A 27,358-nucleotide genomic window follows, 5' to 3' on the forward strand; every position below is an offset into this window, starting at 1 on the left:
TTTTCTAGTCTCTCATCGCTATCCTGTCAATTAAAGGAAAAAAATCCCCAAAAATATATTTAAAACAATATGTAAGATACAATAAAATGCAAAATGTGCATCTCTAGTCTCTAGTGCAGGAGTGTACCACATGTTGTTGGTGTGATGTCAGCTACAGTATAGAGATGTGGATATGAGGCTATTAGGAAACCTTCACTGATCTATCCTGTTATCTACAACATGTGGAACCTGAACGTGTCGTATCCACAGAGACTGAAGAACACAAGTTTCCTAGCAGAGTGGATTTATTTGCCTGGATGCATCATTTGAAATGCTCTGCTGGGTTACCTTCCTCATTAGTTTAGCTGTCAGCAACTCAGCACACACAGTCCAACAACAATGTAAACAACCAACTCTCTTCACTTTGTCTGGAACACTGTGTCCGTGTACCATGAGCACATCATGCTATATTATAAGGTTTCTTTTGTTTTCCGTTGTGACAAACAGCAATTAGTTCCAACTGAGTGATCTGATTGGATGGAGAGCTGAGAACAACAGCGCTGGGACTCTCAGCTACATGTAAAGGCCTATCACTCTGCTATGAGCCCCAAATGAGCATTGATACTCATTATCGATCCGAGAACGTTTTTGCAAAGATGAAAAATACATTTAAATTAAATGATGTGTGGCCGTCAGCGGAGGATGATGGGAAGGAGAGAAGCCTGGATGCTTCAACACACACACACACACACACCTCCAGGTGAGCTCATGTGTCAGCTGATCATAGGAAACTGAAGTAGGGGACAGCGAAAATGAAGCCACCGCTGTAAGGTAAGCCTGCTGCCTTCAACCAAAACTGTGCTGATATTTATTTTGTTTGATTTTATTTTATTTTCTGCTGTTGAGTTTAAATATTGAAGGCTCATTGAATAAACTGTATTGAAAGCCCTACAATTCAAATAAAGTAACAGAGTGTTTATTACCTGTCTTTACTCTGAATCAGGTTTTATTGCAGGAAATGATCACTATATAAATAAGTAATGATTGTTAATTGTTAATGATTAACATAGAAATGACATAAACGACCTAATTGGAGTGTTCTACCCTCATCAAAACCGGTGTGATGACACATTAGTTAATGATCAACATGTCCCACACCGCTCCACAGTGACCCTGCTGACATGCTGATTGTGACAACCTGTCATTGTCTGCACAAATTCCTCCCTAATATGATCTCTACAACTTTCTATGGCCCAATTCTGTCAAAGTGTCAGTGCGGTGTTAACAGCCTCTGTGCAGCTGAATGAAGAACTTCCCATTTATGCTCCATGAAAACAAAAACAGCTGACTGGTCTAACAACAGCCAGTGTCAGGTCAGTCACAGACCTACAACCACGTCAGAGCAGAGGCGTTAAGCACAAGGACACAAAGCACATCTGTCAAACCGCTGCATCTCTGCATCTCTGAACTTCGGAACCTGCAACCCAGCAGCATCAGGTTCAGGGTGATCATCTGACACAGATACAATGTTTACATTGGCTGCACACATACAATACGCTGCTAACTCGCACTCGGCTACCTCTGTCTGAGCCCGTGTCTGGCTGTAAATGACCAGCAGAGCTCGAAACGTAAAGAGACGTTTGAAAACGCATTGTTTTTCCGGTCAGCACAGTGGACAGCCACCAGTATTTTTAGCCTGTGTCGCAACAAGTCAGGGCCTCGCACTGTACTGTCTCTTTCCCCAATGACTGTCAGGAACAAAGCTAACGGAGCGGCGGGAGGCTAACTGCTCCCGTTACACCGACAGCGACACATTCTTACTTTATTCGGGAACCCATCCTGGATCCTCGCCCCGCCGTCGCTGGCAGCAGATAGCAGTGCGCAGACGCGTCTGACCGGAGATGTTTTTCTGCTGCTAGCCTGTCACAGAGAGTTCCTCTCTACGCCATGGTGTGTCCGCACGCGTACATCACGCTCCGCCTCGCGCCGAACTCTGGGAGTTGTAGTTCCGCCCCGGAGGACTGGTGAGCTCGTGAGACGGAAAGACGCGGCGCGGGAAACTACAGCTCCCATGATGCATGTCGCTGACGACGAGTAGGTCGCATGACCCGTTACTTACTTCAGTAGCGGTTAATTGAGGGATAATGGGGCATTAATAACTACTGAGTTCAACTGTTAATTACTGATACTTTGTACCAAATGTAATTCTGTATTAACTGTTAATTTCAAACACGAAATTAACAGTTAACCAATAATAATAAATACATAAATTAATTAATTTAATTAAATAAGAAAAAAACGACATAGGCCTACTAATGCAAAGATAGCCTACATAAGCTTCAATATTTGTATGGACTCGATATAGCCTACATTTCGTTATATTACATTGCTCCAATTTTTCTTACATGTTTCATTTTATATACAAATTCAGGAGGTATTACATTTGAGTATGGGATGGATTGGAACCAAGTGTGAGAAGCATGTGCCCTAAATTTGGACTGGATTCATTGTGTTATCTGGGCAATTTTAACCCATTAGTCTATGTTCATTGACCCAATATGACAGCATGTGGAGATTCATGAAAAACTAAAAAAATGCATTTTGACCATGTACACCCCTTGCTGTGGTACTCAGGACAAGGATATGACTCTGAAATGGAAGAGCTTTGAAGTCTCCAGGACGCGGCTTATGACCATCAGGCCAAACTGTAGCCAGAGAAGAAGGTGCTGGATCTGGGAGGAAACCAGCCAAATGCAGCACAGGCATCCCAGCAGCTCTCCATCAATCAGCTCTTGAAGAGACAAGACACTGAGTAAAGCCTGCTGTCTGGCAGCATTTAGACTGAGCGCAAGAGGAACATGTCCCTTTGTTCTGATGAGACAAACATTTAATGGCTGAAACTATGAATGCTCATCCATCCATCCATCCATCCATCCATCCATCCATCCATCCATCCATCCATCCATCCATTGTCTACATCGCTTATACACAAGGGACTGGAGCCAATCCTAGCTGCAGGGTGAAGGAGGGTTACACCCTGGACAGTTCACCAGCTTATCACATGACAAACAACAAACCTCATACTCACATTTACACCTATGGGCACAAATTATAATGTGCATGTCTTTGACTGTGGGAGGAACCTGGAGAGAAGTCACAGAGAGAACCAAACTCTAAAAGAAATTGGCTCCAGTTCTAGAGTTCAAACCAAGAACCTTGTTGCTGCCTACTCATCACCAGGCTAATACCATCCCTACAGGCAAGCATGAATGGGCTCTTAGTCTGTATGAGATATCAGGTGTAGGGGGTGGACTATGCAACAATATTTTGAGAGAAGAAAAGACTGTGAGGAATCTGCTTTTAGATAATAGAAGAATTCAGTGCCTTGCAAAAATATTCATACACCGGCTTGAACTTTTCCACATTTTGTGACCTCAATCTGAGAATCTGTGGTAGCCTAAGACTTGAAAACTGCTGTTCAGACGCTCTCCATACAATCTGACTCAACTGGACCTATTTTGTAAAAATTGCAGCTGTGCAGAGCTGGTACAGAAATACCCCAAAGACTTGGAGCTGTAATTGCAGCGAAAGGTGGTTTAACAAAGTATTGACTCAGGGGGGCTGAATACAAACTTTTCAGATTTTCCCCACCATGTATCATTTTCCTTCCACGTCACAATTATGTGCGACTTTGTGTTGGTTTATAACAAGTATGTGGTTGAATTCATAAAACAGCATAAAACATCCTAAATATGATCAACATAGCCTACTACACCTTTCCACGCCCCTGCCCTGACTCTGACTAGTACAGTTCTCATGGCCTTGTGTCTGTCACGTGCACAAATACTCTCCCATCATACATCTTGGAACAATGGCCCCATCCAACGTGCAGGGGGGGGGGGGAGTGAGTGAGGAGAGAGGGAGCCATGACGTTTGACCTACTTTCCGACAAACACTTGCCCCGGCCTCACATCGCTCCACTACACCACACCACACACAGCTTTTTACACTTTGAAGTCTCCCTCCGCTCATTCATTAAGTCTCTCTGCAAACTGCGTCGAGCAGCAGCCTGCGTGGCAGCGGCGGCGGCGCGCGCACACGCATATATACACACACACGCGCGCGGAGAGAGAGAAAGAGAGAGAGAGAGAGAGTCGGGGGAGGGGGTCTGTGTATCGGTGTGAGGAGTTGCACAACAACACGGAGCACTGTAACTGTAACTCGTGGAAAGAGTTGAAAGACTTCAAATCACCGGGACAGTCAGTGACACTACTCCGCAGGTAAGACCTCTCCGCTCTCTCACCGTAAAACACCGACTGTCTCCCTCCGCGCACCGCTGACGGCTTTTTATAGGAGCAGCTGACGCTCCGTTTACGCTCCAGCCATCTTTGTTGATATTTATTAGTATGTGTTTATATCGCAGTAAAGCGGGGCTCAGTGTGTTTACCCCCTCTCTGCAGTGCCCACACTTAGCACATACCTAGCTAGCAGCAGCGTTAGCCCGCAGCTCTGACTGGGACCATATGGAAATGATATTTACTCGCTGCCCTGGACGGGAAACGAGCCTGTATTGATTCCTGCCATCTGCTTTAAATATGTTTTTTTTTCTTTCATAAATTGTCCGTGTTAAACAAAGAATTGTATGTAATCTGGGCTGTAACGAAATTTAATTCAGAAGTTTACAGTAGGACTGAAATTCAGTTAATATCTTTATTTTCATTTTGTCCACGCACCAAGTTCATGTATCATTTGGCAGCTTCAGTCCAGCTAAGAGGAGTGTTAAAATCAATATAAAATCGCTGTCATCTGGAGATATTTATTTCATTTGTGCAGGCTATTCTTTCACAACAGGAAACCACTGCAACACATTGCCAACTTCTGCAGTCTCTGGGTTATTTGAATAGAAAAGAGTAGAACTTTATTAAACCTTTGGAGGAAATATTTGTGTCACAGGAGCTCAAATAGAATAGAAAAAAGATAAAATAACTTGGGGTAGCAATAATATTAAGGAAATACTAACAAAATCTGTATAAAGTTATAAGGAGACATACGACATATTTATAGAAACTCTGTTAGTTATTTTTCCTCAGAATAGCATTTTTTTCATATATTTGAATAAAACAAATTTGGACTATAACATTTACTTGCAATGCAGTGCAACTTCCCCAAATGAAGGAGGTGTGGTGTCTCATTGAACACACACCCTCCATTAAGGAAAACAACATGCTGACATGTGTCATTCAGCATGAGCGCAGAGGGTGTGTGTGTGTGTGTGTGTGTTGGTGGTGCGGGCTATATGGGTGTTGTTTGTGCGTATAGATGAATGTTACATACATTACATGAAACAGTAGCAGCAGGGAGCGAGGTGGGGGGAGGAGGCTGGCTGCGGCGCGGGGTGGTAGCTGGTGGTTATGAGGATGCCTGGGCATCCAAGGTCAAATAACTGGCTAAAATTAGTCACGTGTCAGCTGTGACAGGGAGCCAGTGTCCTGTTTGACTGGGAGGGCTGGTTAGTATCCACCCAGCAGGAAGCCATACACTCACACACACATCCTCAACGGGTATTATAAAGGCTGCGTTGCTGCTGGTCTGCACCCATTTGACCATCTTTGGAAGAAAAGGCTGTTACAGGTAATTTGGCAGTGCAGTTATGAGCATTAGATTTCATTCAAACGAGTGGGTTTAGCTTCCAATGAGCAGCGTGGTTTTGATAAATTATATTAAAAAAAAACAACAAAGCTATTTTAAAGTTTTAAATCCAAAATTTAAAATATTAAATGAAGGCAGATAAATACATTCCTATTTGTTTCATCGATGTCGTTGTTCAGCACACACTCTGCTCAGTAAGAATCAGTCAGCCCAGTGTGGTTATTATCTATAAGTTTATGTCTTTCTACAAAAAACAGTGCAAAGGTAAAACGCTCATGTAGGGACAGTGTTGCTGTTTTATATTGTGGCCACCAGAGGGGGCCGGCAAGTTTGTTTTCCACTGTCACTCGTTCTACGTACAAAGGAATAAGCTAACCTTTTTGGAAAAATGTTTGCGAGGATTATGTTTATAATAGCATAAGATAACTGTGATCTTTTCCTGCGTTTTTTGGCATTTAATGGACCAAATGATAATCACTTAATGGAAAAATGTCAATTAGATGCTAGGTTGTGTGTCAGATTAGGACAACTACGTACTCTGATGATCTGCAGGTTTGAAAATAAATTTGCAGATCGAAAAACAAGCAAGTTATAAAGGAGCAACTTCCTGCAAGTGGCTGTCCGAACAGAAGGTGTTGCATATCTGGTCAATGCCCGCATTTCCAGTGTCACACTGAAACTGATGCAAATTGTGTCGGCAACTGGCCACTAGCTGGTGTCTACCGGAATCTCTATCAAACTGCATGTGTATTATGGCATGGGCATCGTCATTGACCCTGCTAACAACCTGCCTGCAGGTCTAGTACACTTTTTATCGTGCAGATACTTTGGCTAACGTTAGTTTGTTTTGTTTGTTGATCTCTACTTAATTCTTTCCTGACAACTTACGTCCAAAACAAAGAGTTCATTTCAGAGTTTTTATTGTCCCACAGAGGGAAAATTGTTTTTCACACAGAGACAATAAATGCAAGATACGTAGAAGGAAGATTAAAGGAGGAACATAAAACAAAAAAACATAAAACCACCAAACTTGAGTCCATAAAAACTGTTTCGTAAGAAAGGCGTAACAACAAAAACATAAAAATGATTTGACATCAATGTTTTATATGAGACGATCAATAGTTTTATTGTCTTGAAAATTGCTCAACTCAACTCAACAATTTTATGAATGAATAAAATAAAGTCATGATGCACTCAGGAAATGGCCTATAGGCCAGTTGAGAGATGAAACTGATCAGAAAGCATCTGAAAGGAAGCTGACAGACCAAGTGATGACTAACATGTGAGATATTTTGGTACTGAGAACAAGGAACTTCAGTTATGTTTCAGTATCTTGCTCACTCTGTACAACTAATAGAGGCTCCATACAACACTCCAAGTGTGCAAAGCAAGAAGCTGGGTGAGTGATCAATGATTTAACTACTTGTTTATAACTGAAAAGAACTATAATAATTGAAATGTTTTACTAATGTGGACGACAGCAGAGCAGGGTGTCGGTTATGCGACTTGAGTTCCAGATGTTTTCCCACAATCTGTGAAACTTTTAGGTTTGTAATTTAACTAGCTTTGTGTCATTCTGCTTAAGTGTTTCCGAGTGGACCTGCTAATCAATAGAGTTGTGTGGGGAAATATCACCATCTATAGGTCAAAATAAGTCAGAGAGCAAAGAGTTAAAAAAGAGGAGAAAATCTGTGGAGCGGGAGAGGATGAGATTATGTGAAGAGGGGAGTGATGAGGTATCGGGAGGAGAACAAAATTGAGGAGCGAGGAGCAGGGAGGAGGAGTGATAGGAAAAGAGATAAGGAGAGAAATGATATGAGATGTGAAGAGGTTTTCTCCACCAACCAATCAAATGCCAGGAAATAAGGTCACAATCTCTCCTTACAGCATTACTGTGTTGAATTTGACCTTTGTGGATATAAAATGTCATCACTTATTTATTCTAAACATTTGGTTTGAATTTTACATCTATTATCATTGTATGAATTCTTGAAGAGTAACAAACTGAAACCATCGGCCATTGATTTGCATTGTGGATAATGTTTTGGCACAGAGGAAGTGACTCTGCTTAGTGAGTGTATAGTTCAAAGCTTCTAGTGTAATACTGTTATTAAAGTATTTGAGTAGTTTATATTGAAGCAAACTGGCCCGTCATCTGGTTTGCTTTAAAGTTTGATGTACGGTGAAAACTCTGAAGTGCTTTAAGTTTATATTTGTTTAACCCAGCAGAGGCAGTTACCTGGAGGCCTCTCTCAGTCTGCAGAGCAGTGGTGGTGAGTCACTGGCTCTCTGTGTGTGCACACTTCTGCAGCGCTTTGCAAAGTCTGGCATGGTTCAGCCAGTTACCATCTGATCCGTGCACCTCCACTCCACTGTTCACTGTGAGGCAGGAACGTGATGTTGTCTCAGCTTGTCATGTTCAGATGGATGGTTTGTCCAGCATCCCATTGTTTAGAGTTTTTATTTATTACCTTCATTACCTGTTCAGTGAGCTTCAGTGTACAGTCATTACATGTTTTTGCCCTTATTGACAGGATAGTGGAGATGGAGAGAAAAAAAGGGATTCGAGCTTCCAGCCCCCGCTGTCGCTGACACAGAGGCTTAATCAGAATGAGAATCAGAAATTCTTTACTGTCATTGCACAAGTATACATTGGTAGAAACTCTCAAAGAATGGTGCTTTAAAGGGATAGTTCAACATTTTGGCAAATTGGCCTATTGCCATTATCACTATAGTCTTAGCAGTAGGTTCGTTACCTTTAATTGTCGGTGCAAGCTATTTTTAGAACGGCGGAGCAGAACCGCAAGCTGCTCAGAGCTACACTACGGAGGCTAATGGAATTTCTTGGTTTCCCTCATCAAACTCATCAAATACACAATCCAACAACTCCAAAACGCTCTGGTGGACAAGTTGTGAGCTGCACATTCACCACACTATGAGATAATAATGGAACGTTTGAGACAGAGTTGTTTTAGAGGGAAATTCATGCAAAACCGCTGATGCGCTTTCCCGTCGGGGCAGTTTCTCAGCAAGCAGTCTCTGCATTTACCACGAAAACAACTCCGTCTCGTAACGTTCCGTTATTAGCGTGGTGAATGTGCAGGTCACAACTTGTCCACCAGAGCGTTGTGGAGTTGTTGGATTGTGTATTTGATGAGTTTGATGAGGGAAAACAAGAAATCCCATGAGCCTCTGTAGCGTAGCTCTGAGCAGCTTGTGGCTCTGCTCCGCCGTTCTAAAAATAGCTTGCACCGACAATTAAAGGTAACGAACCTACTCCTAAAACTATAGGGATTATGGCAATGGGCCAATTGGCCCACATGTGGGAAATTCTCTTGTAACAGTAGCAAAGAGTAGGCTACAGGATGCGTAAAGAAATAAGGAGACAGCAACAACACATTAACAACCGTACAGACACAGCAGAGTTAAGTAAAAGATGGTCATAACAGGCAGATTCACGCTAATAAGAAAAGAAAAGGATATTGCATGTTAGGACAGTATATTGCACAGAGTATTGAGTCATTTTAAAGTGTTCAGTGCAATGACTGCTCTGGGGTAAACTGTAATGTAATAATAAATCCAGAGGTGGATTTGTTCCTGTAATACTAGTATTATCTGTTTTCTACTGTATGCTGCTGACAGCATGTTGTGCTGTTACATTTTGTGATTATTTTCTACTAAATTGAAAATTGTAGTTCCTATATAGCCTATAGACAGGACAAGGCACCTGGGAGCTTGTTGCATTAACTGATAAGGTCCCCAGTAACTTGTGTTCCAATGTCACCAGTACGTTTTATGTCAAACTAATACTGAACGTCTACTACAGCAGGCTGATGTGTGTGTGAGCGCGCTCTGTGCTGGAGGCAGGACACACCCTGGGTATCATCTATTACAGCATTAACACCCACAGTGACAGCCAAGAGATAACAACACAGACGGTCTTTCTGTCTGACCCTTTATCCGCTCAAGAATCTCCCTTCCACTAATTCTCTGGAAATTGCTGCTGCGCTCTCAAGAAGCACAAATACCTGCCTTTCGACCAACACAGAGGAAGAGGAAACAGCTGTGTTGGTTCAAGCTGGCATACTGTCTAAGCTCAGGGTCAACAGAAAAAAAAAATGCAAGCAGCATCTTTGGAAAGCACCTCTTTGGTTCTGGCTTCAGTCGGTATTTCTTCTTGGTATTATTCAGAATATTGGGAGAGGGAGATGGGGAAGTCTGACCAGGAGCAAAATTATAAAATTTAAAAAATAACACACAAAAAAAACACATCCATAATCATATCATGAAATGTCACATTTTAAGGGTGTGTCTCAGTCTGTCCTAATACAAGAACAACAAGTGACTGTGTAAACAGCACACCCATGTTATTGCCATGCTGCTGGGATGTTGGTGAATACATAGTAGTCATTACCGCAATAAAAAATAACTGTCAAATGGATCGCAAATAAATTGTGATGCTATCTGTGGTTTCCAGATGATTCAGACTGCAGTGATGTCCTGACTCTCCCTTTAATGTCTCCAAAGTTTTCAGTTATCTCAACTGTAGGACGACTGATCAAGGATGTTTGTCCTTAATACTGTAATCACCATTACATTAGCGCTGAAGTTGACCATAGGTACTGAACTTATCTGAATTTACAGGTTATATACCACAGGCTTTAAAGGTGGCTGTAGTTACCTCTATCCTCCTGTAAAGCCTGAACCATGAAATAATTGTCAGAAAATTCTGAAATTTTGAAATTGGACCCTTAATTGGACCTTCTGACAAAAAATGTAAAAAAAAAAAAAAAAAAAAAGTCAAATTTTTTTTTTTTTTTTTTTTTGAATGGGAAATTTGCATAGAAAATTACCTTACATACCGGCTGTATCACAACTAAACTGAGCGCAAAATGTAAATGTCATTGTTCTCAGCCACTCCCTCTATTCACTGACTGGGCTGTAGATCCTCTGCAGGAGAAAAGCCACGAATGCATTTCAGTCCCATCCTTGACAATTTTTTTTTAAGGATATATTTTTGGGGGCTTTTGTCTTTAATCGATAGTGTAGTAGTAGAGAGAGACAGGAAAGGGGGAGGCAGAGAGAGGGGGAATGGGCAGCCCTTTGCTGTGGTTAAAGTTGGATACGGGGCTGGCTGCGGCGTGGACAGCAGCCTATGCACATGGGGCGCCTGCTCTACCAACCGAGCTAAACGATGCCGCCTTGAAATACTTTTTGCATTGGAATGGGCTGCATAAAGATCTCCCAACAGGATGCAGAGTTGTTAGAGCACAGGAAAGGCTGTGGATTAAGTTACTGATGCTCTCATTAGCTCTGTACTCGTTGATCACAACTGTTGAGATCTGTTGAGGTGTGGGCACTGCACTGGTTTTAGTCATGCATGGATTTCAGTTTGCTTATCAAGTTAGTGATGGAGTTACACAAGGTGCCATGCTAGGACTGATGCCGTTCTCCTTGGAAATGCTTTCATTAGGCAATATCACCAGGAGGCATCACACCACCTCCCCTGAGGATGTTTTCCTCCCTCAGTTGTGTGTTGCTCTCTTTGGGAACAGTTGGTTTGTTTAACATAAAATACCTTGGGATGATGCATGTTGTGAATTGGCACTATGCCAATTAATTGAATAGAAGATTTGCCTGTAGCTGTAAGCATTCACTTTGAAGTGCAAACTTTAACAACCTTTTCAGTCTCTTCCTCTAATTTCCAGTGTCTCTTGGCCGAAAACCAACCTTGCAAGATAATTGCCTCCGATCAGGTGTTCCAGATCTTGTCTTTGCTTTACTGCACTAGGACACAAACATGCAGATACGATCAATTGCCTTCTTACTGCCTTCATAAAACAAATACACATTGCCAGGGAGGGAGGGAGTAGAGTGAGTTTTTAAGACATTGTTCTAAACTATGCACTCTGAAACTCTAGGGTGAGCTCTGTAGAAAACAAAGTGAACAAAACAGAGAAAAAGCGACCGGACTTGCATAGTTCCCCTTTAACACTAATGTGTGGATGAGAAGGTCCTGGTCAAATGATTGGTCAAAAATGATAAAATGTCAGTGCTTCAATGGAATAAAGGTTGGAGAAGATGTGGTAAAGTGATGGTCAGGAAGAGTAAGGAATCCATGGCCTTGTCCATGTCTTGTGTGTGTCTTCAGTGATCTGATGGGAGGTGTTCAGCTCTGAGTGTCTGTTTAGATCCGGTATAAAAATGTGTCTGCACATGTGCCTCAATTGACCATGTGTGATCAGATCTCACTTCCTGCTTTGTATGCAAATAAACAGGTTGTTTTTGGCCGATCCAACCAACGAACGGGCTTGTGCTTGTGCAAATGTTTGTACGTGAGTCCAGGAACAGACTGGCGTGGTGGTGGCTGACAACGCCGAGGTGCCGTGGAGACTTACGATGTGTTTTTGCGATCGCTGGAATGTTGGATGCTTCCAATCTTAGGTGCGTCCACACCTGAACCTGTGGTTGGATCACCAGAGACGGATGAGGATACCAGGTCTGAACAGGTCTCCTGAGACTGTACCATCGACTCTGAGAGGATGCGCCAGTGTGTAACAGATGCACATGAGTGAAAACGGAAACTTTAAAATTCAAATTCAGTTTCGTTTTTCATTTTCCATATTGAATAGGGGACTTAAACAAAGGAGTGGTTGGTTACTGTTGAAGAAGCTGACTCCCATCTCCTCACTCGGCGTGTTGGACAGGATCAGAGGTACAGTGTTGACTTTGTCATAACCTGTTGTTGCGAATGCCAAACAATCCCAAGGAATATTGGGTAATATATAGACGCATCATTAAAGAGCCATTCTCCCACTCCCGCCTCTGCAGCCACTCATCAGGCTCTGTTGCTTTCCCTCCCCCTCGTTTATCTTCCCCTGCCCTTGGTTTGGCTGGAATATGTTCACATGCTGAAGTGGAGCCATGTTTTTAAAAAAACGTAGCCTATTGTACAATTTTCCGGCCCGAAACATGGTTTAAGAGCCAGAGACCAAATCGGAGGCATTTGTTTCGCAGCGAGTGTTTTTCTCAGCAGGAGTTCCTCCACACACTCTGCACATCTCAGTCGAGTTTAGTGGAAAAGCATGGAGCTGGCAGGCAGCGTACCGTAGACGCGCTGCACAGTCAGGCAGGCCTATGCTGAGAGATTTCCTAGTCTGGAATGCCAACAACAGCATAGCCCTCATTACCGCAATTAAGAGCAGGCTGGCATATGTACGCAGCGCAGATCTGTTCCTGTGTGTGTAACCCAAGGCATGGCATTAGGCCCACTTGGCATTGCAAACATTTTAATGGTTAATGGAGCCAAGGAGGCTAAGGTGAGCTCAAGTTAGCACATGCACGCTCTACGCTCTCGTTTCAAGTGTTAACTTAATGCTTAAACCTGACTCATCAGTGATGGGCTGGCTGGGGGGGGGGGATAGGGGATGCTGAAGAATAACGCTCGTAATGCTTTGGGATGAGGAGCAAGTTTCAGCATGACCCAGCCGAGACATCTCAGCCAGCTCTTTGCGGTTAAACAAGTCATTAATACTTCAGTGGGAAATCCAGAGGTTGAGTCCATGAATGCTCCTTTCACAGTCTGTCCTTATTTGAATAAAGCCGGAGACGGAGGGGGCGCGAGGTCTCGCTCCGATGACTCAGCCAGTCGGAAGAAGGAGGACACAGATGATGGGAGCTGCTCACCGGCTCGCCCTGTCACTTGCTTTCAGAGGTCGGCTTGTTTGGAAACGTTCTTCACATTTCCAGTTAAAACCAGAACGAAGCCTCCATTATCATGAGTCATCAGCCCCCAGAGGGCTTTAGCCAGGGTTGCCAACTTTTGGTCCTGGGCTGGAGTGAGATTCTGTTGGCCGGGGGGGGGGGGGCTGGCTATCTGTAATAATAGTAATAGTAATGTTTAATGTAGATTTTCTCTCTGTCTCTCTCTCTCTCTCTCTCTCTCTCTCTCTCTCTCTCTCTCTCTCTCTCTCTCTCTCTCTCTCTCTCACACACACACACACACACACACACACACACACACACACACACACACACACACACACACACACACACACACACACACACACACACACACACATTATACCTGCAAACTGAGTAGAGGTGGAATAGGTGACAATATATCCCTCTAGGGGGGTCTGGGGGCACCCCCCCAGGAAAAATTGTGGTTTTAACATGTATTTGAAGCATTCTGGTGTACTCTGAGAAGAAAATAAAGGGAAAACACAACATTTGCTTCAGATAAGAGGGAAAAAAGCAGATCTGTAGTTCCTATCATTGTATGGCTGGAGTGTATGAAACTGGTCTAGTGGGGAGCTGTGGCTTTTGGCCTGGACCAGCCTATTGAGCCTATTAATATATGAAAGGACAGAACAGACACGTCCTGTGATTTTCAGTCTTCTATTACAGCCTGATGATACAAGTCAGGTCCTGAAATGTGTGTTTCTCTTCTGTAATAAACATTCTACCCATTCGGAGTTTGCAGGTATGGCCCACGTGCATGCATGCGCAGTTGCGCACACACGTACACACAGACGTACACACACACACACACACACACACACACACACACACACACACACACACACACACACACACCTGTTGCTGCGCTGTCTCTCTCTCCTCTGCTCTCTGGACTGAGCTGCCTGGCTGTACTTTTGGGCTACCCAGTCAGCATCTTGATTTTATAGTTTTCAACGGACTGGCCCAACCAGCCCGACCGCAGGCGTCAGTTCGAGCCGCGTTCAGTCCGAAAACATAACTCGGTCAGTGTAGAGACGCCAGTTGCCACTGCGCACCGCCGCTGTGGGTGGGGGGGTGGCTCGCGGATCGACAACTCCCCGTCCTACTGTGCTGTGATCACAGGCTTGAGCAGCCGTCCAATCGACACGCGGATAAGCATCGCGCACACCAATCAGAGAGCCTATTGATGAGTGCCAAAGCTTGCTTTTTACATTTTTTTTTTTTTTTTTCAAATCGCTTGATTTTGGCGTGAGAATTGTTTGAGTGGCGTGAGAGCGTGAGACAGGACCTAAAAGCGTGTGACACACGCCAGATGCGTGAGAGTTGGCAACCCTGCTTTAGCTCCTTTATCAGACATGCAAACTTGCCACCTTTCGGCGAAATTCGCCGTTTTGAAATCGAAATGGGTCATTCTTCTGAATCGCGTAGATCCGAGGAGAAAAAATTTGATGGGGGGGGGTCTCGGGCCGAGCCGAGCATGTCAACTAGCGAGTGGGACTGTGAACCTCAAAACAACACAAGACCCGGACCACAGATTTATTTGCCGCCACTCTCTTCTCGTGACAACAAATGACTGACAAGAGTGGCGTGTGAGAGAAGCCCCATCACCAATCAGAAGTGAGGAGGGCGAACCCTTCTCTCCCTCTCCCTCCCTCCCCCCGCCTCGTATCTCCCACTCGGTGGAAATTGCGGCAAGGTAATAATTAATATCAACAGTTTCTTCTGAAGCTAAAATGCTAAAATTTGACTGATGATCAGTGTTGGGTTACCTTTTTTCAGTAACTAATAACGTAACGCGTTGCTTTTTTAAAATCAGTAACTCCGTTTCCGTTACCGAACGCTGCGTTACTCCGTTCTTTTCCGTTCCCTCTGGTGAGGTTTTACAACGGCACACAGTTCCCATAACATTTTAGCGATCAATAAAGTTTCATTGAATTGAAAGACAGAGCACAACAAAGCACTCGGTGCCCTCTAGCGTCCTACATGTAATCAAACACGCTCCATGAAGAGGACGAGACAGGTCAGAGCACGGCATGACGGCGAGCTAAGGTAACATTAGCTAACGCAGCATCCGAGTCCGAAGCTGTGTGTCAGTTCAGGCTGCAGCTGGGACACAGCTCCAGAGTCACAGCGAGCACACGCTACACGCAAGCACCCACTCCACCTAAACAGCAGCGGTTAGAGTGCGACACGCTCTGTGTAAACACAGCTGATCGATCGCTCTGTGTAAACACAGCTGATCGATCGATAAAAATTACCGCTTGAGTGAATTTTATTTTATGTTATGATTTATATTTTGTATAATTTGCAACTCTATGTGTCTCATGTCTTTATTTCAGGATGAGAGATTTAGGAGTGGAGGATGCTATTTGTATTAAAGAGCTGGATGCAGGCATCAGATGTTCTTGGAACTTCACCTGGCTTAATTTGAAGTGTCATGTGGAAGTGAAGGGAGAAGACAGGGAATTCCCATTATCTGATGTGTTCAAGAAGATAGATATTTATATTTATTAATTCAAAATGCCTCTGGTTGCACTTATAACACATACGAAATTCACTTTTCCGCGCGCGCGCACGTCCGCGTACCCTTGTCACCTTTTTCACCCCTGACCAGTTTGCATGCCTGATCAGAGATAGATGGAACTGGGGTGCAACAATATGAGGCGGTCTTACATAGTTTGGGACTAACTTTACACTGTTTGTTTATAATACGGTGTAATTGTATTATTCTACACCTCCAGGTTTGGGTGATGTTGCCAATAAACAGCATTTTACTCGGCAGATTACAATGAAATCTGATGAAATGTTGATCCCTGTGCTGAAAAATAAGTTATTTGGACCATTTATAATGAACTTTAAAGGTTCCTCATGCTGAAGTAAAAATATTATTATACCTCCACACTGGTGACAGACAGGAGGTGAAGAAGTTGCCCATTTCCTTCAACTTGGCAGCTAGGCAGAGGCACATACTGTAAGTAGTTTCCAGTATTCCCTGGGTCAGCACAAACCTATATGAGAATTGGGGCAGACTCACAATAATAGTCTACCGCAGAAGTCTTCAACAGGAGGTCGGTGACCCCGAGGTGGTCTGCTGGGGGTGCTGCAGGGGGGGGGGCGTGGAATTTTGGGTTGAGAAGACAATGTTTTATATCTTATAGTTACGTTTCAAATAAAAACGTCAATTTGAATAGCTCGTCTGAATAACTATCATGCAGTTGACAGATAGCAACATTGGTATCAGTGAACAAGGTCTGTTTAGAATTGGCAGTGGCACCGCCCCCCTCCTCAGTGTACCTGTGCACGTTTAGAAAAACATGAATATAAGAACCTGTGTATTATTTGAATAGCTTAGTATTGAATGCACAATAAGTTTAAGTTTTATTTGCACAACTGTAGAATCAAAATAAATGAAACAAAAAAATAAAACATATGCGGGTGAGGTAGAAAATCTTTAAACCTCACCTATAAAAAGTAATTACACAAATAACAAAGCAAAACAAACAAAAAAAAAAACATTATTATAGCTTACAAGGTACGTTTATACATGGCACTGGGCCCAGTTTTATACTATATATTAGGGGTCTCTGCTCCATCTCTCCATCAGTTTGGGGGTCTTTGGCCTAAAAAACATTGAAGACTGGTCTGTGCCCACCATACCACACTGCCAAGCTAACGTGTCCTTTTTTATTCATAATCTCCTCTCCTTTTACACTGCTGAGTCTGACTTGTATCATTAGAACAGACATGTCATGTGATATGATGATATTTACCCTGTATAGTAGGTAGCGGGAGCATATTTGAGTTCAAGTACCACCACCACCTCATTTTAATCCAGGAAAAACCTGTTAATCTTTGTATGAAATTGCAACTTGCATGATTGCATGCTTAATCACCATGGAATCCTGTCTTTGACTTGTGCTTTAAATGAAATTGTCCAATAATTAGCTTTATACCTAAATAAATACCTGTAGCATCACCTGAAAACATGTCACTATGAGAGCAAAATAGCGACTAAAACTGATTCTTACTTCAAGTAGCCTCCAGACATCTAGATACGTACAGTACCTCTCCACCAACGAAACACCCAGTCAGCGTTGAAGCTTTACACACTGTGAAGGTTGCTCTTGGGAAATAAAACCTGCAGTTTTAATGTTAATAAAGAGTAAAAGATTAGCTGACTAATTTTACCAGCTTTCTCCGGGCGGACTGGTATGCAGTTATCGTAACTCTTTTCTTACAATCTCTGCTTTGTGGAGAACATAATTCCTGTGAGAGTCCAAGTAAGGGTTTTACTGTTCTGTTTTACCAGGTCGGTTTTGGCCCAGATGTGGTATCCAGATGCAGATCTTTACCACATGTGATCAGCTCTGTAGCCTGGGAGTGTGTGTTCTCTGAGAGCTCTCTGCTTATGTTTTCATATCAGGCTTTTTCGGCTGACATTTATTTGTGCTGCCCTGGTATCATGGAGTATTATGATCAAAGAGTCCTGTAAATGTCAAATGAAATAACACCCTGATTATATATGATCCTGCTAATGACATACGCACTGTCTATATGCACAGTGATTATAACTATTAAAGAGGCTTGAAAGCAAGTGATGCTGATGATGTATGGAAAGATAGAGTCCAAAAGGTGTTTTCAGAGAGTTGCACCCACGTGTGTGTTTGCCGTCACTTTCATCTCTCACCTGCCTCTCACAACTATATCTTTTGATCCTCTGTGAAATGAGTAACTGTTTGTAATTGTGCTGAATACGGCAGACTTGACATGATCATCTTCCTTGTTGCAGCAGTGGGGGCGGATGTGATGTCACCATGGAAGCACAGAACAACAACCAGCCCAACTTAGACAACCACAACAACCTGTACAAGATACCTGGCCAGGAGGACCAGGTAGGATGTCTGACCTGTTTGTGTGTTAACTAGTCATTCTAGTAGAGAGAACAGCTACATGTTGCAGGTTATGAAAGTTCACTGATGACACAGTAACACATTACAACCAGCAGAGTCATTCCCTCAAAAACTCAAATTCAATTAAAAACAGCGACAGGCGAGGAGGAGGAGGGGTTGAGGCTTGAGCATTTCTTGGCCCGGTGCGGCCTTTTTCCCGGAATCTCACCTCCTCACCGTGATGACCAGCGGGGAAGTCACTGCTCCTGGCCAAGAAATAGTCTGGCACACAGCACCTCATCTAACCACAGAGAGTTATAACTGAACTTGATCGGTGAGCTGTGGAGGTATTGGTAGGCTGGTTTCACTCCTCATGAGAAGACACCGGTGCTTCATACAGGTTGACACATCTGCAGCTCAACTATGTGATAAGCTCATTAGTGAGGTAAAAAGAGAGGAAAAGAAGGGAGAAATACTGAGCGGACACATTCAGAAGTAGACCCTGTAAGAAAATAGATCAAATCAAATCAATCTTTATTGACATTTTGTTCATACCAATGTAAAAAAAAACAAAAAGAAACATTAATATTCGGATTGAACTTTTTTTTTTAATTTTTTAATTTAAACTTTTTATTTTGTTCTTTTCATCTTTCTTTCTTTCAAAGGTTTTTTTTATTGATGACATGAATAGGACAGTCACTGGTCAAGAAAAAAAAAAAAAATCTGAACATCCACCCGAAACACAACACATCCCACTGGCCAAACATGGACAAACACAGGCAACCACACACACAATTGTTGATAGGCAGAATAAAAATTATTAAGAACAATGCATAGAAAATCTTTTAAAAATGCTGTATAAATTAACAGTAACAGAGAAAGAGAAGAGAAAAAAGAGAAAAAATTAAGTAATTAAAAAAGTAAAATAAATGAAAAGAAAAGAAAAAAGGAGGGGTGAGCTGTGGGGTCTATTCAGAAATTATTATTGCGGGTTTCTTATAAAATACCAAGAAGGGGCGCCATATTTTGTAGAATTTATTATCTGATCCCCAAGTTGTGTATCTGAACTTCCCTAGATTGATACAGAGGAGATGTTCTCTTTATTTTTCCACAAAAGGAGACATTCACTGACATAAGACCCCATGAATTTAAATAATACAAGTAAATAAAATACAGATCAAATAAAAAAACAACAACAGATATTTATACCAGAAGGGGAATTTGCAGCTGGATTGAATTATTTTTAGACATGTCATTTATTAATTATTCCACTAAAAGTAGGCTATGACTGCTGGCTGTGATGCTTCTATCCCAGGTTTGAATGGCTGCTGTTGAATTAGCCAAACCACCATTCACTGTGTTCAGTGTGTTTCTGCCCTGAAGCTTTACAAGACTCTTCAGATGTGAGCTGTGTCCCAATTCAGGGGTCATGTCCCTCAGAGGACGCAACGTCATAGATGGCACAAGCCGAGACATTCTGGGGTCTTTGCTTTGCGTCACCAGCTGCGTCTGTCCTGACTGTTGCGTCACAAAGAACTTCCCCCCTGTTACCTTGTAACCTTGACAACACAACTTTCACAAAAGCTTGAGGTTTGAGGGCTCGTGGTTTCAGTTCTATCGACGGACTGAGCTGAAAGTCAATACGTACGTTTAACATCGTCATCCTCAGGGACTCCTCTGTCACTGTTGTTTGTTGCCATATTATTTTTTATCACCAGTGCAGTGCGCAATGAATCTTGGGATAGGTTGGGCCACGATTCATCCATCTGTGATACTAGCCTTTGTTTTCTAGGAAGAGAAGAATACATTGAAGCAACCTTTTAGATGGGCCAGTGTGATTTGTATTTCTTTTTTTATTTCGATGTGACAGTGCACATGGATGAACATACAAGTATAAAAATCAAAAACATACTATTTACAATGTAAATAGTATGTTTTAGCATTTTAGCTGCAATCTGGCATATTTTCATACACTATGTATGAAAATATGCCAGATTGTAGCTAAAATGCTAATTTCCATTCGCAGTCCTATTTACATAAAAACAGTTTAAAACAACACTACAATACATAATAGAAAACCACTGTGCTCAGGAGCAGGGCCGTTGTATAGGGGAGAAAGGTGATGATAATTCTAGGGGCCCAGCGCCCAGTAGGGCCCACAAAAAACCCCAGTAGTCTAATCTTTGTATGACTGAATTATTCTGCATAAGACTAATACTCATAGTAATGCTGCATTAGCATCAAAACAAAGTAGGCTAAATAGAAAATGATATGTAGTCTAAGAAAAAAGTGGAAAAGTCAGGGGTCAGGGGCCCACTTTAGTATTCTTTCAGGGGGCCCAGAATTCCTAGCAACGGCCCTGCTCAGGAGATGTGAACAGTCCAACTGATCAGTGGCATAAACTGCTGCAGTGTTTGGCTCTGTGACTCTGACCATGTGAAACCTGTTCACATGGTGTTTTTGTGTTGTTGTTTTTTTGCACAGAAGAACATGCCCAGCTTCAGGTACTGCTGCACGCTGGCAAACTTCCGCATCGAGAAGAAGATCGGTCGGGGCCAGTTCAGTGAGGTGTATAAAGCCACGTACCTGCTGGATGGACAGCTGGTAGCACTCAAGAAAGTCCAGGTACATCTCTCTCTATGTAGTCTAGTCTAGTGCACCCCCTGCTGGTCACAGGCCTCAATTAAATAAAAAATGCAACCTACCACAGCTGTAATGTTTCCCCCTACACAGTTATTACTAATAACTTTAATATTTATCGTGATGAAAATCAATTAAGTCATATAATTGTGATCCAGAGAGAGAAAATTGCATGTTATGTAGTGGCAGGACCCCCCTCTAGTTTTACAGACCTCCCCTACCCATAGCCGGTCTCTCCATCACCTCGCTCATTAATGTCTCACTGTGTACTGTCTCTCCCTCGTCTCCCCCTGTATGTCTCTACCCTGTTTCTTTTGTGTCCTTGTAAGCGTCTTTGGGTTATTGAAAAGCGCTATATAAATTAAATGAATTATTATTATTATTATTAATCCTACTGCTCAGCAGCCAGTGAGGACTGAAAGAATGAAAATGGGCGACTGACCAATGTTTCAGCATTATAAGAAATTGATATGTTAACATGTTGTTACGGTAACATGTATGTCTGGCCTTCATAGTTTATGGCCTCATAGAACCACAACACAGACATCTGTCTCCCTCTCACTCTGTCTGGTTTTCCTATGGAAGCTCATTTCTACCACTGTGATGAGACATCCTATAATAAAGAGAAACAAAATTTGAAATAATGAAAATCAATGTCATTGACTCATTCAGTCTTGTCACTGCAGATCTTTGAAATGATGGATGCCAAGGCTCGTCAGGACTGCATCAAAGAGATCGACCTACTGAAGGTAAAACCACTGTTTTTGATGTGACTGAAATATCTCAGAACAAAGACAAAAATAGAAACTTTATTTAAAATCCTCTATGAGAAATGTCCTCTGGTGCAGATTATCAGTGGACAGGATCAGAGCTGTTACTAACATCTGTCTTGTCTGTCCACTGCAGCAGCTGAATCACCCCAATGTGATCAAATACCTGGACTCCTTCATTGAAGACAATGAGCTCAACATTGTCCTGGAGCTGGCAGATGCTGGAGATCTGTCCCAGATGATAAAGGTCAGAAAAAACGAAATGACTAAATGGGTAACAACAACAACCAAACCTCAACAGACAATGTTTTCCAGGGACAATACTTAGATTAGTTGATCACTTGTTGCTTAACTTATGGAATTGTGCTTAAAAGTAAAAAGAGATCCCGGATCACTAACTTATACCATCTTCTTCTGTTGTTCAGTACTTCAAGAAGAAGCGGCGGCTCATCCCGGAGAGAACTATATGGAAATATTTTGTGCAGCTCTGCAGCGCTGTGGAGCACATGCACTCACGCAGAGTGATGCACCGCGGTAAACAGCTCCTCACAGATTCATCTACACTGTGCTCTCTTTACTTTTATCTCTCCATATTTGATCCCAGTATTTAATCATGGTATTCACTGCAATTGCTTTTTTACACTGCAGTTTTTAATTCCTTTCTCAGTCTCTTTTTTGTTCTATTTTTGTTTCTTTTTTTCTGCAGTGAGACAAACCAGTATGTGTAGTTATAGAGATAAATCTACATCTTTCTCTTTTAAGGGATAGTTGGCACATTTTGGCAAATTGGCCATTTCCATAATCCCTATATTCTTAGGAGTAGGTTTGTTACCTTTATTTGTCGGTGCAAGCTATTTTTAGAATGGCGGAGCAGAGCCGTGAGCTGCTCAGAGCTACGCTACGGAGGCTCATGGGATTTCTTGGTTTCACTCATCAAACTCATCAAATACACAATCCAACAACTCCAAAACGCTCTGGTGGACAAGTTATGACCTGCACATTCATCACGCTATGAGATAATAATGTAACGTTATGAGATGGAGTTGTTTTCGAGGCAAATACAGAGACTGCTTGCTGAAAAACTGCCCCCGACAGAAACGTGCATCAGCGGTTTTGCATGAATTTACCTCTAAAACAACTCCGTCTCGTAACGTTCCGTTATTATCTCATAGTGTGGTGAATGTGCAGGTCACAACTTGTCCACCAGAGCGTTGGATTGTGTATTTGAAGAGTTTGATGAGGGAAACCAAGAAATCCCATTAGCCTCTGTAGCGTAGCTCTGAGCAGCTCACGGCTCTGCTCCGCCGTTCTAAAAACAGCTTGCACCGACAATCAAAGGTAACAAAACTACTGCTAAGACTATAGGGATTATGGCAATGGGCCAATTTACCAAAATGTTGCACTATCCCTTTAAATATGACAAATTTGATGTTAAGGGTGTGGATATTACTCCCTTGTTTGATTGTATCTCTTTCTCTCTCTCTCTTTCTATGTGCGTGTGAACCAGATATTAAACCAGCCAACGTGTTCATCACAGCCACGGGGGAGGTGAAGCTGGGTGACCTGGGCTTAGGCCGCTTCTTCAGCTCTAAAACCACTGCAGCTCATTCCTTAGGTAACACATGTGCACACACATGAACACACAGCTACAGGTTGCTACTCAGCTTTATGTCATATATCCGATGTTTAATTTGATTCACTGAGGGTTTATATTATTTCTTCACACCATCGAGACATTGGTTTTGGGTTGTCCATCTGTCTGTCCCATTGTCATGGACACAGTAACTCTGTAGCTCTTTGGTGGAACTACCTCAAATTTAGCACAAATGTTCACTTGGATTAAAGAAGGAACTGATTTTTGAGGACAAAGATGAACATAACTCAAGACACGCAGAAATTATAACAAATTTTCACGTTGTTCATAGTGAATCTGACTGTGGACAAACTGAGGTGTAACCTGAGACTAGTCTGAGTGGAGGAGGCAGAAAACCACACGGTTGTGATGCCAGTCCTTTTTTAATGTTTGTGTATTTCTCTGTCTGTGTCAGTGGGGACTCCTTACTACATGTCACCGGAGAGGATCCATGAGAACGGATATAATTTTAAGTCAGACATCTGGTCCCTGGGATGTCTCCTGTATGAGGTGAGACCATTAACCTTCTCGTCATGAGGACAGAAAGCCTAACGAGTGGCGGCAACAGAGTTGAGTCTGTCTGGGTCAAGCTGCAGCAGCAGCCAGCCAGAGGAAATGTTTTTTCTTGTTGTGGAAGTAGTTAATCTCTTGGGGTTTAGCCAAGAACAATTATTAAGGCGCTGGGAAAAGTTGGTGCTAGTTGAACTTCATAAATATTTTTGTTTCCAGTCATTGTCTACACCCACATCAGCTCTTCTTCCTCTCTGTCTTCCTCCTCTCTCAGATGGCGGCTCTGCAGAGTCCATTCTATGGGGACAAGATGAACCTCCTCTCCCTCTGCCACAAGATCGAGCGGTGTGATTACCCCCCCCTGCCCCCTGACCATTACTCTGAGAAGGTAGAGCTAAAGCGCACTGTTGGCCATCAGTTAAAGGGATAGTTCAACATTTTGGCAAATTGGCCCATTGCCATAATCCCTATAGTTTTAGGAGTAGGTTTGTTACCTTTAATTGTCGGTGCAAGCTATTTTTAGAACGGTGGAGCAGAGCCGCGAGCTGCTCAGAGCTACGCTACGGAGGCTAATGGGATTTCTTGGTTTCCCTCATCAAACTCATCAAATACACAATCTAACAACTCCAAAACGCTCTGGTGGACAAGTTGTGACCTGCACATTCACCACGCTATGAGATAATAACAGAACTTTACGAGACAGAGTTGTTTTAGAGGTAAATACAGAGACTACTTGCTGAAAAACTGTCCCTGAAGGCAACGCACATCAGCTGTTTTGCATGAATTTACCTCTGAAACAACTCCGTCTCGTAACGTTCTGTTATTATTTCATAGCGTGGTAAATGTGCAGGTCACAACTTGTCCACCAGAGCATTTTGGAGTTGTTGGATTGTGTATTTGATGAGTTTGATGAGGGAAACCAAGAAATTCCATTAGCCTCCGTAGCGTAGCTCTGAGCAGCTCACGGCTCTGCTCCGCCGATCTAAAAATAGCTCGCACTGACAAATAAAGGTAACGAACCTACTGCTATGACTATAGGGATTATGGCAATGGGCCAATTTGCCAAAATGTTGAACTATCCCTTTACAGTACTTTAAAAGAAGACATCCATAAGCACAAGAACAGTTTTCAGCCTGGATTTCAAAGCATTTGAGGATCATTTCAGTTCTGTTAGTAGATGTGCAGCATAGCAGCTAAATGCTGCTAGAGGGTTTATGTGTCAGGACCACAGACAGACAGAGTGAGGAACATCTCATTGGTCTGATTTGTTGACATCCGACTTGTTAAACTAATCCCGCCTGTCCCCACAGCTGCGGAACCTGGTGAGCATGTGCATCAACTCGGACCCGGACCAGCGGCCGGACATCGTCTTCATGCAGCAGATCGCCAAACAGATGCACATGTGGACTTCCAGCACCTGAGCGCCGCCGGTGCTCCGAGCAGGACCTCTTCTCCGCTCAAGTCCGAGGACCTGAAACCAGCCGATGTTAAAGCTCTGCCTGGAGGGGAGAGTGGGGGCAGAAAAAGTGTTTGTTACCCTCGTCTCGCCTCGACGGGAGGAAACCGTGAAAAGACTCGCACTAGTGGACACGTGATATTTCCACATCCACTGTCATGGGGGACGTGAAGAGACGGGTCAGTGGTGTGGCACCCAAGGGAAAGTTAATGACGCTGCACTTGTGGACAGCTGAGGACAGGGAGCTGTGTCTCACCACCACCACGCAGGCTTTTCCTCTACAACTCCACTGGGGTTGCATTCCAAGTTCACGCCCTGTGTTTCAGGTGACGTAGCCTACACAGTGGAGCTGGGAGATTTGTATATTAATCATCTATCATTTATCATTGTAATCATATCATACATTGTTTCATAATTTTAGGGGTCTAAAGGGACGATTGGTAAATACTTAAGTCGCAAATAGTCACATCCCTGCGAGAGCGTACAGCTCTGCCTTCATGTTTACAGCAGGAGATGGACCCAGTGTCTAAAGATCATCATCTCATCATACAGCTCAACGCATCATCTTCACTCAAGGTTCACTTATTAGCTTTTTTTTTTCCATTGTCATGATCTTCATTAGCATATGGCGTTTGCCCAGTGGTCACATGTTCATGGTGTCATCTGTTTTGGTTTCAGTCTTAGACCTCAGATCAAAACTCCATGTTAGGTTCACTCATATTTCATCCTTTTTGTCAGCTTTCAAAGTAGGATTTAGATTTTTAGCCTGTAGAAGCTCAGCTGACAAATATGTTTATGTCAAGACCAAAGAGAAGCATTTTAGTCAAATTTCTGCTTTCTAATAACACATTGCCTTATTTTAGGTTTATGATAAATAGGGTTCAGAGAGTCAGGGGATCTGAGCCTCTGCTGGTTCAGTGTCTGGACTGATCCAGTTTTTAATCAGTGAAGTCACAACTAAACGGTTGAAGTTGTGATCACTAGTGAAACAATGAAATCACAGGCCTAGAAACTCATCGTCATCCGCCACAGCTGCCTCCAGCTTCCAGCTGTCTGGATGTTTATAAAGGGCTTTTATACATCACACTGCCAGTGTCATCATTTACAGAGCTGATGGAGATTAAAAAAGGAAAAGTACACCATCTTCACACCATCCACCGCCGTGAAGCTGAACAAGCAGCAGAGAATCTGTTCAGTACTAATCTACAGACACAGCGTTGAGTTGGGTTTGAATAACAAATGTGTTGTGTCATGGTGGTGGGGGTTGTTTAGTTATCATCTTGTTCCTATGTGCAAATATAGACTGAAAACATAAACACCAAAGACATGAGATGCTGTAACAGTCACTTTGAACTGAACATTAGTTACTATCTCAGATCTTCATCGTGCATGTATTATGACTTTTCACTGCAGAGTTTTGTGTCATTATCTTTTTACCAACTCTGTTTTTCTGTGCAACATGACATTAAATCTGTGTGTGAAACATGTTTCCTGTTCTTGTTTTTAAAATGAAACCATGGCTCTGGACTAAACTCTAATTGCATTGTAAAAGTTTTATCAATGTTCTGTTAGAATAAAGGTTTATCATGGAGTATTAGACCCAGTGAAGAAGAATAAATTCAGCAAAACAAATTAAGGATTTTAATGAGGCATTAAAGCTGCACTTTGGCATATACAGTATTTAACAAAGACCTTTTTTGTTTTTGTTTTTTACAGTTTTAAACCAAATTTAAGCCCAAACCTGCCATGGAAATACACACCAAAAGTCATGATATACTTTTTTCCAATTAAAGGCATTGATGTCAGTCCAAAATGAACAGTAAGTAAGGTAAAATGAAAATAGTTTTTATGTAGTTATTGATGTGAAAAAACAAAAATACCATTCTCTAAATTATATTTATTGGGTTAAAATTAGTGAAAAACGCAAAAATAGTGTTCATTCAGCGCATACCAGAAATTACCATGGTGATATGAATAATATTAATAGGAGTTCACAAAGTCTATTTGAAGGCAGCAATATTTAAGACTTAAACAATCTTGAATTTAAGACAATTTAATACTTTTTAAAGTTTTTTATTAGTAAATTTAT

General features: G+C 42.4%; 2 protein-coding genes across 9 annotated transcripts in view; one reads left to right on the top strand and one right to left on the bottom strand.

The window, feature by feature from the left end:
• dennd1a (DENN/MADD domain containing 1A) overlaps positions 1-1,950 on the bottom strand; it is a 32,700-nt gene extending 30,750 nt beyond the window's left edge. For all 3 annotated transcript variants that reach the window (XM_083983748.1, XM_083983747.1, XM_083983749.1), the window contains exon 1: positions 1,801-1,950. In XM_083983748.1, the coding sequence (XP_083839874.1) occupies positions 1,801-1,817 (17 nt within the window). In that variant the 5' untranslated portion in view covers positions 1,818-1,950. The remainder of the gene's footprint in view (positions 1-1,800) is intronic.
• Positions 1,933-26,700, top strand: nek6 (NIMA-related kinase 6). 6 transcript variants are annotated; one of them, XM_083983797.1, is made up of 11 exons: positions 11,989-12,127; positions 12,261-12,343; positions 18,161-18,263; positions 20,745-20,885; positions 21,587-21,649; positions 21,807-21,917; positions 22,096-22,204; positions 23,178-23,285; positions 23,719-23,813; positions 24,088-24,201; positions 25,124-26,700. In XM_083983797.1, the coding sequence occupies exons 3-11, from the start codon at positions 18,186-18,188 to the stop codon at positions 25,232-25,234; spliced, it is 930 nt and encodes a 309-aa protein (XP_083839923.1). In that variant the 5' UTR covers positions 11,989-12,127; positions 12,261-12,343; positions 18,161-18,185; the 3' UTR covers positions 25,235-26,700. The 6 variants fall into 6 exon arrangements, with proteins under 6 accessions (XP_083839922.1, XP_083839924.1, XP_083839927.1 ...); XM_083983799.1 differs by having other exon boundaries at positions 18,164-18,263; XM_083983796.1 differs by lacking the exons at positions 11,989-12,127; positions 12,261-12,343 and adding an exon at positions 1,933-2,073.
• The last annotated feature ends 658 nt before the right edge of the window (positions 26,701-27,358 follow it).

This window comes from Trachurus trachurus (genome assembly GCF_905171665.1).
Source record: "Trachurus trachurus genome assembly, chromosome: 12".
Taxonomy (NCBI): Eukaryota; Metazoa; Chordata; class Actinopteri; order Carangiformes; family Carangidae; genus Trachurus; species Trachurus trachurus.